This window comes from Charadrius vociferus, unplaced genomic scaffold (assembly GCF_000708025.1).
Source record: "Charadrius vociferus isolate BGI_N301 unplaced genomic scaffold, ASM70802v2 scaffold549, whole genome shotgun sequence".
NCBI classification, from domain to species: domain Eukaryota; kingdom Metazoa; phylum Chordata; class Aves; order Charadriiformes; family Charadriidae; genus Charadrius; species Charadrius vociferus.
This window is the reverse complement of record NW_009650103.1, coordinates 3,705,278-3,718,623: the sequence shown is the minus strand read 5'-3', so window position 1 is coordinate 3,718,623 and position 13,346 is coordinate 3,705,278. Positions and strand designations below refer to the sequence as shown.

General features: G+C 49.3%; 1 protein-coding gene across 1 annotated transcript; it reads right to left on the bottom strand.

The window, feature by feature from the left end:
• Nucleotides 1–793: 793 nt before the first annotated feature.
• MRRF (mitochondrial ribosome recycling factor) lies at nucleotides 794–13,052 on the bottom strand. Its single transcript, XM_009892271.1, has 6 exons — nucleotides 12,858–13,052; nucleotides 12,250–12,405; nucleotides 10,898–11,016; nucleotides 7,903–7,994; nucleotides 2,221–2,380; nucleotides 794–977 (listed from the first exon to the last, which is right to left on the bottom strand). The coding sequence occupies exons 1-6, from the start codon at nucleotides 13,030–13,032 to the stop codon at nucleotides 900–902; spliced, it is 780 nt and encodes a 259-aa protein (XP_009890573.1). The 5' UTR covers nucleotides 13,033–13,052; the 3' UTR covers nucleotides 794–899.
• Nucleotides 13,053–13,346: the final 294 nt, after the last annotated feature.

Genomic DNA, 13,346 nt, shown 5'->3' with positions numbered 1-13,346 from the left:
CCTTTGCTGCTGTCACGAAGTACCTGCTGGCGGTGAGGAGTTGAGCTGTGTGATGTGCTCAGGACCCCATTCTGTTTCTATCTCCTTCACCTCCTAAAATGTGGTGCTAGTGGCTCACATGGGCGTGCTGTAACTAGTCGGGGAGGGCAGATACTGGTTTTTGAAAGCTCCTGTGTTGGCTTTTGGTCTTCTCCATCCTGGCTAAAGCAGCCGTGCTGGCAGCACTCGTTTCAGTTCTCTGTCCAGGAAGCTTAGGGAACCACAAAGGCCACCTCCCCTGCCCACCCTGCACCAGGCGGTGTTGAGCTCCCTTGTGCCTTCCCGGTGGCCAGGCTGCAGGTCGCTCTGCTGGCCATGGCAACGGGCAAATGCTTCTTTTGGGACACACGAACCCAAGGAGACAACACCAACCAGGAACCGGGCCAAGGTTACTCCTCTGCATCTCATTTTGACTTTTATTTTAAGCAAAAAGAAACACTCAGGTTCACAGCAGGACGGCGCAGGTTCCGCTCTGCGCGTGGTTCTCCCTTCCGCCAGGCTGCGAGGCGCTGGGATGCCACCGGGCTGGGGTGCAAGGCCAGCAGGGCACCCCCTCCTCCTGCGCCTCAGCTTTCGCGTGGGAGCCCTTCCAGCAGCCTCCCGTCCTCCTTCCTGCTGTTCTATTTTTAATCTTCGTTCACCCGATTCTGTTGCCACCTGGATGAGGAACAGCGAAGAGAGGTCCCCCCTCCCTCCAGCACAGTCCAAGGTGGGGAACTGGAGCAGCCAAAGCACAGAGCTGCTCTGGAGATTCGGCAGAGCCCCCCCTGCCCGTCGCTGCTGACTCGGGGCAGCGATGGCCGGGGTGCACGGCAGTCTGTTCTCGCTCGAGGGGGGAGTGTGTCCATCGTGGATGGCGCTTATCCAAGCAGCTCCTTGGTCTTTGCTGCCAGCAGTTTGTCCATCTCCGCTGCGGCGCTGTCTGCCATTTGCTGGATCTGTGGCAACACAGGACAAGTCTGAGTGGCGCGCTAGGCGATGCCAGAGTTTAAAGGGAAAGGAGTGATTGGATCACCGCCTGAAACAAAGCCTGAAGTCCTAATAATAGCCAAAATAGGTAATACTGGGGCTGTGCTCCTGCTATACACTAAGAATTCACAGACCAAGAAACAGGTCTGTTTATTTCTTATAAAAAGAAATAAATGCCAATTGTTAAAGCCCTGCCCAGGAATCAGGTCTCCTCCTGGTAAGAAGGTACGGATACAGCAAGCATGTAAATGGCACCAAAACGTGCGTGCACTTACTAGAGTGAGTGCAGACAAAGGCTGGAGCACACTGCGGGGGTTTATGCACTAGTTCTACAGGACTGATTAAGACGCACTCACTCCCAAGGTCTGGAGTATATGACGATGACCTTTCCCCATGCTGAAAAATTTGGGTACAGGCAAAAATTAGACTTGAGACGGTACCTCTACACATGCAGAAAACCATCTGTCTGCTCTGGGAGAACTGCTTCCCAACAGGATTCAGTTACAATAGCATGGCCATTTTTCCTGCTTGCACAAATGCTCTGTATATCAATGTTTATTTTTGTGAGCACACAGAGAACTGTCCCGAAGCATTTGCAATGTATCTAACTTTAGCTGTTAATAAACAAACAGCTAAAAAGTAATGGCCTGCCTTCAGAGGCATCAATTCAGCAAAACACTTAGGCTTGTGCCTGAGTTTATGCCCAAGTAATTGACTTTAGTGACATCTGCTCTTAGGGAATTAGGCATGTGCTTAAGTATTTTCCTGAATTGGAGCCAAAAACTCCTAACAGAGATAATCTCGCTAGCCTTTTCATTAATAACAAACTGGAGCAATCCTCATTAACACCAGCTGTTGTGCAGTGGCCAGGCACTGTGTAAATGCTGGTAAAGCTATGGATGTGGGTCGTTTTGCTCCCCAAGTTCAGCTGGTTTGTGCAACAATCGCTCATAGTACGAAAGCTTTTGGGGAACATTTTTTTCTCCTATGTCAGCTTACAATGGTTCATATCAAAAATTTGGCTTTGAGATCTCACAAAGAAAAAGCAACTACAACAGCCAGTGCCGACTCCAAAAATTCAGCTCAGGGCCGCTCATTCCCCAGGCGGGTTCTCAGTGCCGGAGATTTGCCAGCAAGAACTGGCACAAACACACCACTGAGCTTGGAAACATCACGGTATGGCAGAAAGGAAAGAAAAAAAAAAAAAATTACCTGCTTTTCTAGCAGCCAGATGGTATCTTCAGATACTTTGTTCTTGAACTTCTTTACCTGGTTGATGCTTTTGCTTCGCACCTTTCTCAGGGCCTCTTTGGACTTGTTGGTAGACTGCTTGGCAAGCTTGGCCAGGCTCTCCCTGTGCTCCCTTGTCACCCTAGCAGCGAGGGGAAAGAAAAAACATCAAAAGGAAAAACAGTGTCACATGTAGCACAGCCAGACTTATTTTCTGCGATGGACTGTGGGTAAATGCAGCGATCCTCTCCGCTGCGGTTCCTCTCCGACTGACCTAGACAGAGCTGCCACGCAGCGCCGAGCCGGGCTGCGCACGGACACCCAAAAGCCGCCTGTGTTAAGACAGAGCTCGCTCTGTGTGGAGGCCCTACGTCGCAAGGGCAGAGGGACTTAACAGCTCAGGGTGTGTTTTTATTCTGCTTTGGTCCACCTGAGCGCATCAGCCACCTCGGCGCAGCACCAACAGGGCAGCACATCCCAGTGAAGCAAGTCTTGAGCCTGGAATGGAAAGTTCCCAGCACAGCCCTAAGCTGAGGGACTTGGACTGAATCTTACTTGTTTTATAGTTGTCACTGCAGTGCCTGAAATTCATGCTGAAATGTTCAGACTTTCCTTTTTTCTGCTGCCAAAGCATCTGTGGGAAAGAGGGAGAATCCAGCTCCAGACCTGAGAGACAGAGCTGAAAAGTGTAATCCTGCAAAGCCGGGAGGAAACCTCTCTCCTTTCCTGAAATTCGGTATCGTCTCCCTGCAACTGAAGAGCCTGAAGGATATATCTGGAAGCTACAGAGGTTATGTTTCACTCAACCTTATTCCAGCTCATCACAACCAGTTTTTTTTCCACCAAGATGATGTGAACACCCGGTTTGACAAGAAGATGATGCTAGATGTGGCTCGGTACAGCCATGGGTAACGGCCCAGGAGAACTTCAGCTCCACCTCCCCCTGACATGGTGTCAATTACTCCTGTGGTGCCAAAAGAAAATCATCAACTTTGCATCCCAAACTAAAAACTGCAGGTGATGAGGGAGTCTGAGCATCTGAATAGGGCACAAGAATGGCTGACGTGTCACCTCTGCTCTGGTCATGCTCCAGCACCTACAGCTGATCACTGTCAATATCAAGTGCTAGTTAATTATTTTCGTGGCTATTGAAGTTTACAGACTACCTTGAGAATGGAAAACCCCCGCGCGCTCCCAGAGACTCGCTAGAAAGAGAGCGCCCGTCTGCTCGCAGAAGATATCGCAAAATAAACATTTCACAGGCATATTTAGAAATTGGCTGCAACAGCCTGGGTCACCGAAACACCGAGGCCGAGACTCTTCCTGCAGAGAGCTCAGGAAACCTGGGGCGAGGGCTGGCAGGGCAGCGAGGGTCCGCGTTACGCGGAGGCTGTCAGGGCAGGATCAGACCCTCAGCCCTTCCCCAGCTCGGGCTCAGCCCGGCAAGTCGCACGCGCGCCGATACCTTCTCGCCGGTTATCTTTACTTCACGGTGCAGGCGGGAATAGGCTTCCCAGAACTGCTCAGGAATTACAGGGATCTGGGATTGCTGGGGAAGCTGACAGACCCAGAGAGCAGCGACTCAGCCCCTCGCAGCCACGCTGCCCTCCCGGGGTACCCCCAGCCCACCCTGCTCCCCACCGAGGGGGGTGGAGGGAGGTGGCCAGCCAATTTCACATGTGGCGAGAGGCTTCTGGTCAGCGCAGGCTCGAGCCTGGACGGAACAGCTAATTAGAAGTGAACGGGGTTACTTGTGGTTTCCTCTGCATCCCAACACCGATGCCCTTAGGGCTTCTCGAGTTCGATCTCCCCAGCCACAGGTCCCACAGCATATGCGAAACCAGCAAAGCCGGCGCAGAAACAGAGGTCTGGGTGAGGTCAGATTCTCAGGCAGCTTTTTTTGGGGGTTTTTTTGAGAGGGGGGAGGGGCAGGGAGTCAATCCCGGCTGCTAAACTTGGAGGAGGGAGCTGGAAATCTCTCCCGTCTCCTGCTGGGTGGCGAGGCGAGCCGGTGCGCGGCAGGGCTGCCTCAGCGGTGGGAGACCGAGCTCGCTGTCAGCTATTCGCCTCCCCGCTCCCGCTCAGCTTTTGCGAATTGCGCCGAGGGTATCACTCGCCTGCTCGGGGCTGCCGAGCCTTTAAGGAAATGTTTTTGTTTATGCAGCGCTGCCAGATTTCCTATGCTTCTTGGCACGGGGTCACAGCTTTCATGCCTCCTTGTCTGTCTTTATTAACACCAATTTCTTTTTATCACTGCGCAGTGCCGTGGAGTTTCTCAGCGGGTTTTATGTTCCAGCCAGACTGTGTGTAAATTCTCAGCAATGCTACCAACAATGCCAGAAACGGACGCTTTTTCAAGCAGATGCTGTTTCTGGTTAAGGAATCCATCAACACAAGCCAGGCCCACGGTTTCTAAGGACAGTTGTTTAATCCTGCCCCCAGATCTGGGACTTTTAAGCTGTTCTTAGATATGTTTTCTTTTCTGTCTAGTAACCATTTTCCCTACCCTCTCTAAAGACAAAAAAAAGTGTGAAATGAACCTGGGGAAGGGGTGCTAGAAGTGGGGAACGAGGACAAGGTCCCCGCCTGTCGCCCCTTCCCCTCTCCCCCGGGGGAACGCCGCTCACCCGTGCGGCTCAAGCAGCAGTGGGCTCAACTCCTGCTGTTCCCCCGGGGACGGTCCTGCCCGGCCAGGATGAGGACAGAGCCCGGGGACTGACCTGCCAGGGTGTTCCGAAACGCACACCGCCCCACAGGTAAGGTCTCCTCTTTTTCTGCTTCCACCAGCAAGCAGTGGCTTAAGCACTGCAGCCCTCGATGCTCCTCTCCCCGCGCACGGCAGGAGCAGACCTGCAGCGAGCGCGACACCCGCCACGTCTCGTCTCCAACACAAGACCTTTATGCGGGCAAGAGTAATTTCTGTATCTCAAATGCTAGGAATTTCCTGTGAAGGAGAGGGATCAGTTAAAGGAAAGTAGGCTTAACTAGATACTCTGCATGCATAATTGCAGATAAACATAGGGTGCAACGTATATTGCTCAAAAAAAGCATGCAAGAGACTTCTGATGATGAGCGATCCAGAGCAACGCAGCTCACAAACAGCTTTGTTTTTTTCAAGCGAATTTTTTTGAGTCCTTTCTCCCCACAGTAGGTATCTTTGCATATTTCTTAAAGGGCAAAGGAAAAAAAGCTCACAATGAGTCATTAAACTTTCAAATGAGTCATCTGGCTTTCAGTAAAGCATGTGTAAAAATATTACTGATTTACAAACAATATCCAGTGTAACACAATGGGTCCAAAAAAGATGAATCTAAAAATGAGGCAATACCATAAAAGACACAAGGTCAGGTCAAATTCGGCCAAGAGATCAACCAATACAAGTGTTCCCATGGCTGGTTTTCTTTCTTTTTTTTTTTTCTTTTTTTTTAAACCCTCAGAGAATACTTTTTATACAAATAAATATTGCCTATGCAGTGCTAGCAACACAAACAGGCGAATGCCTTAGGGAGCAGAGGGGATCCTAGCAGGAAGCAGAAATAAACACGAAAGAAATGAGTGTACTTTTTCTGTTAAAACTGCAATGCAAAAACTAAACTAACAGAATAAATACTGAAAAGTAAACTCCATTTTAAAATGCTCAGTTGAAACACTCCCAAGCACTGAAGCGTAGCTGGAGCTGCGTGAGGCAACATATGATGATATGCGTCCAGCTGATAGGTCAGACTAAAAAGTGTTTTTAATAACAGTCAAGGACAATTCAGGTTTGATTTTACTTTTATTGCGCCTCCCCTCACGAAAGAATCAACTTCTGCAGAAACAATATTGTCTCTTAATTTCTGATTTGTTTGCTCACTTTGCACACCTGCCATAACTTTGGCAATTTCACTGCATCTGCCTGCCATATAATATTTCATAAACATCTTTAGAGTGCTGGGAAAATGAAAAGCTTTGGAAAATTAGAAAAAGTAACTCAGGGATATAATACTAAAGAGAGGTCGCTAGCAGCATTTGCTTATTTCTGCCTCCCTTTGCATTAGGTTTTCAAAGGTTGAAAGTGTCTGCTGGTTGTTTTGATGAGCGGATGAGCCTCTAAAAGATCCAGTCCCGTTACTAAAGAGGGGGTGAGCAAACACCCGTGGGGGCAGACCTGCAGGGCACATCTGCCAGACCGAAAACCTCTTTACTGGGGAGTCCCTGGGCTGCCAAGCAGCCGGGGAGAGAGGGGCCCGGAGCAGCGACCCCTCCGCACCTGAGGAACGAGGGCGCACATTAGGCAGATCTCTCCCGGGGAGAGAAGACCCATCTTTGCTCTGCAGCACTGAAAAAGATAGTGTACACATTTGTTTAAAAAACAGTATTTTTTTTAAAGATTGGGATTTGCAGTTTCGGAGTTTCCTCCCCTGCAATTCATATTCAAGGATGACCCAAGTGCCCATTAACAATCAAACCACTGTGCAGCAACCCAGGAGCCTCAGCAATTATGAAGATAATGGTGCCCTCCTCCTCCTCTGCCTCCTCTCCTGAGGAATGGGGGAAGGGCAGGGAGCACGGGGAAAAGAAAATCAGCAAATAGAATGATAATGTCATTCCCTCTCACCGACAGCAACGGAAAGCTGCAATTAGACTTCTCTGATCAAAATGCTACGTAAAATTCCATAGAATCTTTAAAGTAGACCTAAAGCGCGAGGAAGACTTGGTTCACCTCTACCGAGAAGTCACCTGCTCGTACAACGCGGCGCACGTGCAAGGTGCTCCTGTGCACAGGCAGTGCGCGGAGCCGCCTTCACCCTTTGTGGGAGTAGTTCAGAGCACCACGTAACCCCGGGGCCCGAGACCACGTACACCCGCATCTGCCCGGGGTATTTAGACGGCGCCATCGCTACAGGGATGAATTTGCCTTCCACCACCCAAACCCGGGCCGAGCAGCGCTACTGCCCCTCACCCAGGCTGTGCCCGCGCTGGCGAGGTGCGCTGCGCAGTCCGAGCGGAGCTGCTGGGATTTCTCGCTCCGCACAAGGTCCAGCCTGGTCCCGGGGACCAAACACGTGTGAGCAGTGGGGGAGCACTCGGTGTGCTCCCAGAGGGTACCTCTCTGCTTAGTTTCATCTGAAAGGAATCCTGTTCACGGGTGTAAACCCCAGCGTGCTGCAGCCCAAAACACGCAAAGCGGGGATCGTCAGGGGACTCGCTTCAAAAGCGCTCTCCTGAGCCAAACCGAAGCACTGACTAAGCACCCCCAACACTACTGGCTCGCTACTGCATTACTGCTGCTCTACGCTGCTCTAACTCAAGGAATTCACAGCAGGGCAGCAAAGAATCAGCCCCCGAATTAAGGCAATACAGCTTCAAAAGGCTTTAGCTGCCGCATGCGAAGTGCTGCAGCCAGCTAGGACCAACTTTCCTCTGCAGGGGGAAGATCAAGAACAATAAGAGCAACCATCAGATGCCAAAATGTGGTGATGTAGAGCTCAGACACTTGGAAGAGCTTCCACCAGACGCTTTTAGGGAGTCAGATTTTCTTCTGAACCTGAAATATAGCTACTTGGAAAGCAGCTGCATCACGACGTTGCAGCAATCGTGTGCGCTTGCCCTCTGAAGGGCACTCACTGCAACCTCCTGCATTACCCTGCATGACGATGAACTCGGACAGCCATCCATACTCACTTAGGAATCGGCACCCGAATTATTGTCCCATCCACTTCTGGGTTCAGGTTCATGCCACTCTCCCTTATAGCCTTCATAGCCGCAGCTGTGCTCTGTAAAACAGATCAAAAGGTAAAGGGAATTAGGAAATAATCATTCCCATATGCCAGAACTCTGTCAATAGTTGGCAATCCATCTCCATGGAACATGGAAACATTTACTTCTGTTACCAGTAAGATCAGGAAGTTACATTGGTGCGGAGAGCTTTGATCAAACCGAATGGGAAACTCCGGCCGCGCTCGGCATCGGGGTAGGGGGGCACGAAGGGGGGAGAGGGGGAGGGAAGCAAAGCAACAACAAAAGAAAACTGTTTTGCTTCTTTGAAACTATTTGAATGGTTTGAGGCAACGCAGAGTGAAACCGCAATAAATTCCCAAGGCATAGCCTGACTGTGGTGAAGGAGATGAAAGATTCTGAGCATTTAAAAATTCCAGTTGAATGTTTCCCACTAGAAATCACACAGTGCCAATTTAGAAACGTTAACTAACTTAACCACTTCAGCACTACGACCTAACCACATTACAGCAGGGCAGTAGCAGTTGGCTGAGAAATAGCGCCTGTGCCCAACTCTATGTTTATTTTACAGCTTATTACTTAGGATTAACTTCTCAGAACTCCATCACCGCTGGCTGACACTCTGCCCTGCTTAAAAGGTGGGGTGCGCAGGTTTGCCTGGGAACTGCGAAGCGGTTAAAGGGCTTCCTTGCCCTTCCCGGAGCGCTGGTGTCCCTTCACACAGTGTCAGCCTTTACGGTCAAACCAGAGTTTTCCCGGGAGCTCCCGCAGCGCTCTGCCAGGTCGCTTCGTTCTTGACATTGACAGTAACAAGACAGAGCGAGTCTGTATTCTTGTGGCACTCGCGTGGCATTTCCTACAAGGCACGCTGCTATTTCTGATACTCTTTCACATCATTAAGTTTAGCTCCGGGCTGCTGCAGTAGACTGTATTTATGAAGTTCAGCTTTTGTCAACTGAGGCACAAAATAAAGCTCTGCATATTTGTTTAGGTCTCCAACGTGTGACATCACTGAGCAAAATGAAAGCTGTGCTAGTGTTCTGCAGGACATAACTGCTGTCCTCCAGAACACAACAAGGGCAGAGAAAATGTAACCAAGATGATCTCAGCACGTTAGGAATGTAAACGTGTTATTCTATGGACAGTGCTTGCTCTTTAGGAAGGAAATGCGCAGCAAAAGCTGTGTTGTTTAACATACATATTGGAGGGGATAGAGGAAGGGGAAAACATTGCAATATTGCCTCCGTCCTCTTGCAGCCCATGAAATAAATAGCTATGCTTAAAAGACATAGTCCTGTTTGGTTTTTCAACTCTCGGGCAAACAGAATTTGGCCCCACAAGTCCTTTTCTATTATTATTTTCTTTCTCAGACTCTTCAAGAATTCTTATTTGCTTCCCAATGCCATGAAGCACTGGCTATATGCTGTAAATAATGACATCAGGTAAACGTGTCTGTAATGGTTTTAAAGAGTTCAATTTATCCATGGAACAGTTACGGTATAAACCAACTGCATTGACAGAACTAGTTTTAGCTCCAGTTCAAATGAAAAGTGGTCCTTTGGCTTAGAAGGCAAATGCAGGCAATGGTGTATATACGGTGGTATTTAATTTCTCACATGCCCATTTCTTAGTCTGAGCTTCTGCTTGGACATGGGCTAAGTCATGGAGTGACTTCCCCGGCCCTCTCAGCTCCGGCACTCCGCGGGACCTCGATGCACTCGCTGATGAGGGGCCTTCATTCTTCAAAGCCATTATACACACTGGATACGCTGTAAGAAACACTTAGGCATCAAGTGCCTTACACTGACCTCCTCTGAGACTTTGCTGACTTAATTAATTGGGGAAAGCCTTTGCAAAATAAATAGAGATAAGCTTTGGCAAACCTCCAGACCTGGAGCGGGATGAATAGCTAACCTCGCGCTTGTTACTGCTGCTATCTGCCTGGCTCTGCCCGCGGACCCCGCTGCAGGGGACCACGAGCGCTTGATCCCGAGGTGGGATTCAGATTTGCCGCCTCATTTATGGGCAAGTCTAACGAAGGCTCCTGCAGAAAATTAAGGGAAGTCGGCTCTTCCGGAGGGCAGGTCAAAGCACCTAATTCGGGGTTCTGACCTGCAGGCGCTGCCAAGGGAGGAGCTCGCTACCCTCAGCGGTGCCCAAGTCAGGCCCTGTGACAGCACTTAGCACGGGCTCAGCTTTGTGCTGCCAGGGAGGCTTGGCAAAAGCTCGTAGGCTACATCAGCAGCTTCTTCTGTGAGCCCTCCGGGGGCGTCACCAGCCCCGGCGATAAGTATGCATGTTTTAGAGGAGTTTGACGGTGTCCTCAGCACAAATACAGACTATTTCAGCCACACGTCTGGTTCTGTGCATGGCCACGTCTTCATGAGGAACTGAAATGACATAAATACAACGGGGCAGACGCAGCATCGCTTCCACGTGTGTAATTCAGATGAACCAACGGAGAGTGTGTGTGCGCTGAAGACTACTGGGTGCCGTAAAAGCACGGGAAATGGGGAGACCTGGCAGGGCACAGTCAGCATGGGCGTCCGGTCTGCGACACGCTCAGCGCCGCTCTTGTAGATCCAACTGACGGGAAACCAGTCCCCAGAGCAAACCCCTCACGCTGGGGCATGTATGGCATACGAGCCTGAGAGCAATCACAGCGCTACGGGCAGCACGTAACTCTTGCCTGACCCTGTGCCGCTGCACATGAGATGCTCTGTGCGCCAGGCAGGGCCGGAGAGTCGCTCGCCCCGTGCAGTCAGCAGCAAAATACCGCTTCTGTTTTGTGTCAGCCATGAAGCGGCACGCAGCCCAACCAGAGCTCTCAGCCCCGCCAGGTTCGACTGATTTTGTCTACATGTTCCTTTGCTCAGCATCGACCTGTTTGTTCCCGTGGTAATTATCTCCCCTCGCAATGCCTTCGGTAATGTGTCCTTACCTCTGGAAAATTGGTCATGTTCACTATAATGAGCTGCGGTGACTTCTGTGAGATCTGCCCCAGCTGGTTCAGCGGAAACTTCCTGTCTTTTGTCATCACGATTATGTGATCAAGGACCCCTCAAAAGAACCAAACACAGGGGAGTTTCAGTACGATACAGCAGTTCACAGCGATGCTGAAGAAAAACGCATACGCGGTGTCCCACTTCCCTTCCGGTATGCAAAATATAGATGTTACAAAAGGAAAAAAAACATGTTTCTTCAGACTTCAGGTGCTGTTTGTGTTCATGCATCCCCTGTGGTATTTGCGAGCTAAATATTTCAATGCTACTCCAAAGCACAAAAACATGAAAACAAAACTCGTTTGTTTTTGTTACTAGAATAGGAAAACTAAGCAAGATTGTTAAGAATTAAAAGGAAATAGTTATTTTTTAATTCTTAGACCTTAAAGAAAATCAAAACGTTGTTATAAAAATCAAGACAACTATTGTCTTTAACTTAGCAGTGTTCTCTTAAACCCCTCATTTTTTTTCCACGTCCCAAGAGGAGGTGTTGTACACTGCCTAATTTAAAGTATTCAGTTTCTCCCTGAGCTACTCTTAATCTGCTCTCTAGTTTCTGCTGCAAAATGTTAACAGGCCAAAAGGCACATGGGACAAGAAGTACTTTATCAGCGCAATGAAAAAAAAATACCTATGGTTAAAATAAATAGTTAAGAGACTGAGCTACGCTTTCCAACTCCATCAAAGACTGAAGTGCCCCTGCCAGAGCTGGGGTGGTGAATGATTCAAATTTGGTCATTGTTTAATGTTAAATTTTATCCCTGAAACTTGATACTACTCACAAATACGTATGTTCAGAGTGTTATAGTAACTGTAGCTTAGTCAAATATATTCACATTTCTTCCTAAAACACAAAATTCACCAAGTGAACAAAGCTTGTAAAGGTCACTAACCACAAAGACATACTGCAAAAAAAGTTTGTATATGCCAGACACCAGCCTGATGGCAATTTCCAGGAGGCTAATTTAATGGCAATTGGATTTTTCCTGCCCTACCGCACCATTAGCTGACAACCTGCTTCTTCATCACATCTGCAAACAGTTCAGTTAGACGCTTTTGACATCTCCCACTTACAAAAGCTATTTCCAGGAAGCTATTAACAAAAATGGATTCTTCCTGGTCAAGCTCAGGGTGAAGAAAGCCTTTAGTTGGGGACGTCAAGGCTGTAGTAATCGGGTGCCCAGTGAATAACTCAATAAAAAGAAAGTAAATTGTGAAAAAAGTCAGAGTTCTCCGTTACTAGGATTGGTATCCTTATTTACAGGTGATAGAGAACAAGAAAGTTACCAACCTGGTGAGGTTCTAACACTGAGATTTCTGCCGAAATCTTCTTTCAGAGCTTCTACCACTGCCTGCATGTCTTCATTGGTCTCCTCCAAATTGATAATATCCTCAACTAGGGCAGCACTGATATTCACTCTGGTTTGACTCTGCCCTTTACCTTTAGCTGCAGATTAGACATAAAATTAATTTCCATTTCTGACAACAGTTAATTGTTGCATTAGAAAGTAGAAAGAAAACATTAAAACCCCTGTCAGATTCAGAATTGAGTCTAAGATAAACCAAAATAACTGTGTTTTTAAATGAGTAAATAGCCCGGCACTTGGTCACAAAAGCCGAAGTATATTTGCGGGTCACACTGTGGGCACTGACTCCAGCCTGGACTGTGACGATTGCTACCGCCTGCCCCAGCGCAGCAGCAGCTCCACGCGGTACCTGGTACCTCTGCTGGGGAGCGGCGCAGGTCTCCTGTACACCGTCAGGCAAAGCAGCTCCTCCACAGCTGTGCTCTGCCCGAATTAGGTCAATACTGGCACATGAGATAAAAGGGGTAAGAAAAGGAATCCTGGCAACATACTGAGGGGTTGCAAACACCAGGAAAAAGGCTGCTGCTGTTACCTTTTTTGGTAGCTAGCTGTCTGGTCAGCAGCCTCTGATGGACAGACTGCCTGCAGCCATCCGGGAGCAGGGCTGGGCAGGCTGCAGGAGCCTGCGGCAGTCCCCGCAGCATTGCGAATGAAGACCGAGGAAGCAGGGAAGGCAGGTGACGCAAGCATCTTAGCGCCACAGCCATCGTTTCCAGCTCTGCTCTAACTCACCTGGAAAAAAGAAAAGGCAGATGGTCCACTCAACGTGCCAAAAAGAAAGAGGTTCAGGTCTGAGTTGCACAGATGGGTGCAAGGTGAACGGTTCAGCCACGTGGGCCGTGGGCCCGGGCACGCTGCAGCGACCACGGGGGAAATGCAGTGGAAGGGGCTCGGTGGCTGCCAGCCCATGGCCACGTTCTCTGCGCGGCATTTGCACATCTGTCCAGAGGGGCACGGGCCTGGGACGCAGAAGCCACATCTGCTGGGCAGGAACAGCTCGTCACACTATCTGGTATTTGCA

Coding starts and splice junctions, on each gene's coding strand:
- MRRF (XM_009892271.1), bottom strand. CDS start 13,032: ATGGCTGTGGCGCTAAGATGCTTGCGTCACCTGCCTTCCCTGCTTCCT. Junction 7,995..10,897: donor ACATGACCAATTTTCCAGAG/GTAAGGACACAT, acceptor TCTGTTTTACAG/AGCACAGCTGCGGCTATGAA. Junction 2,381..7,902: donor ATTCGGGTGCCGATTCCTAA/GTGAGTATGGAT, acceptor CCTCGCTGCTAG/GGTGACAAGGGAGCACAGGG.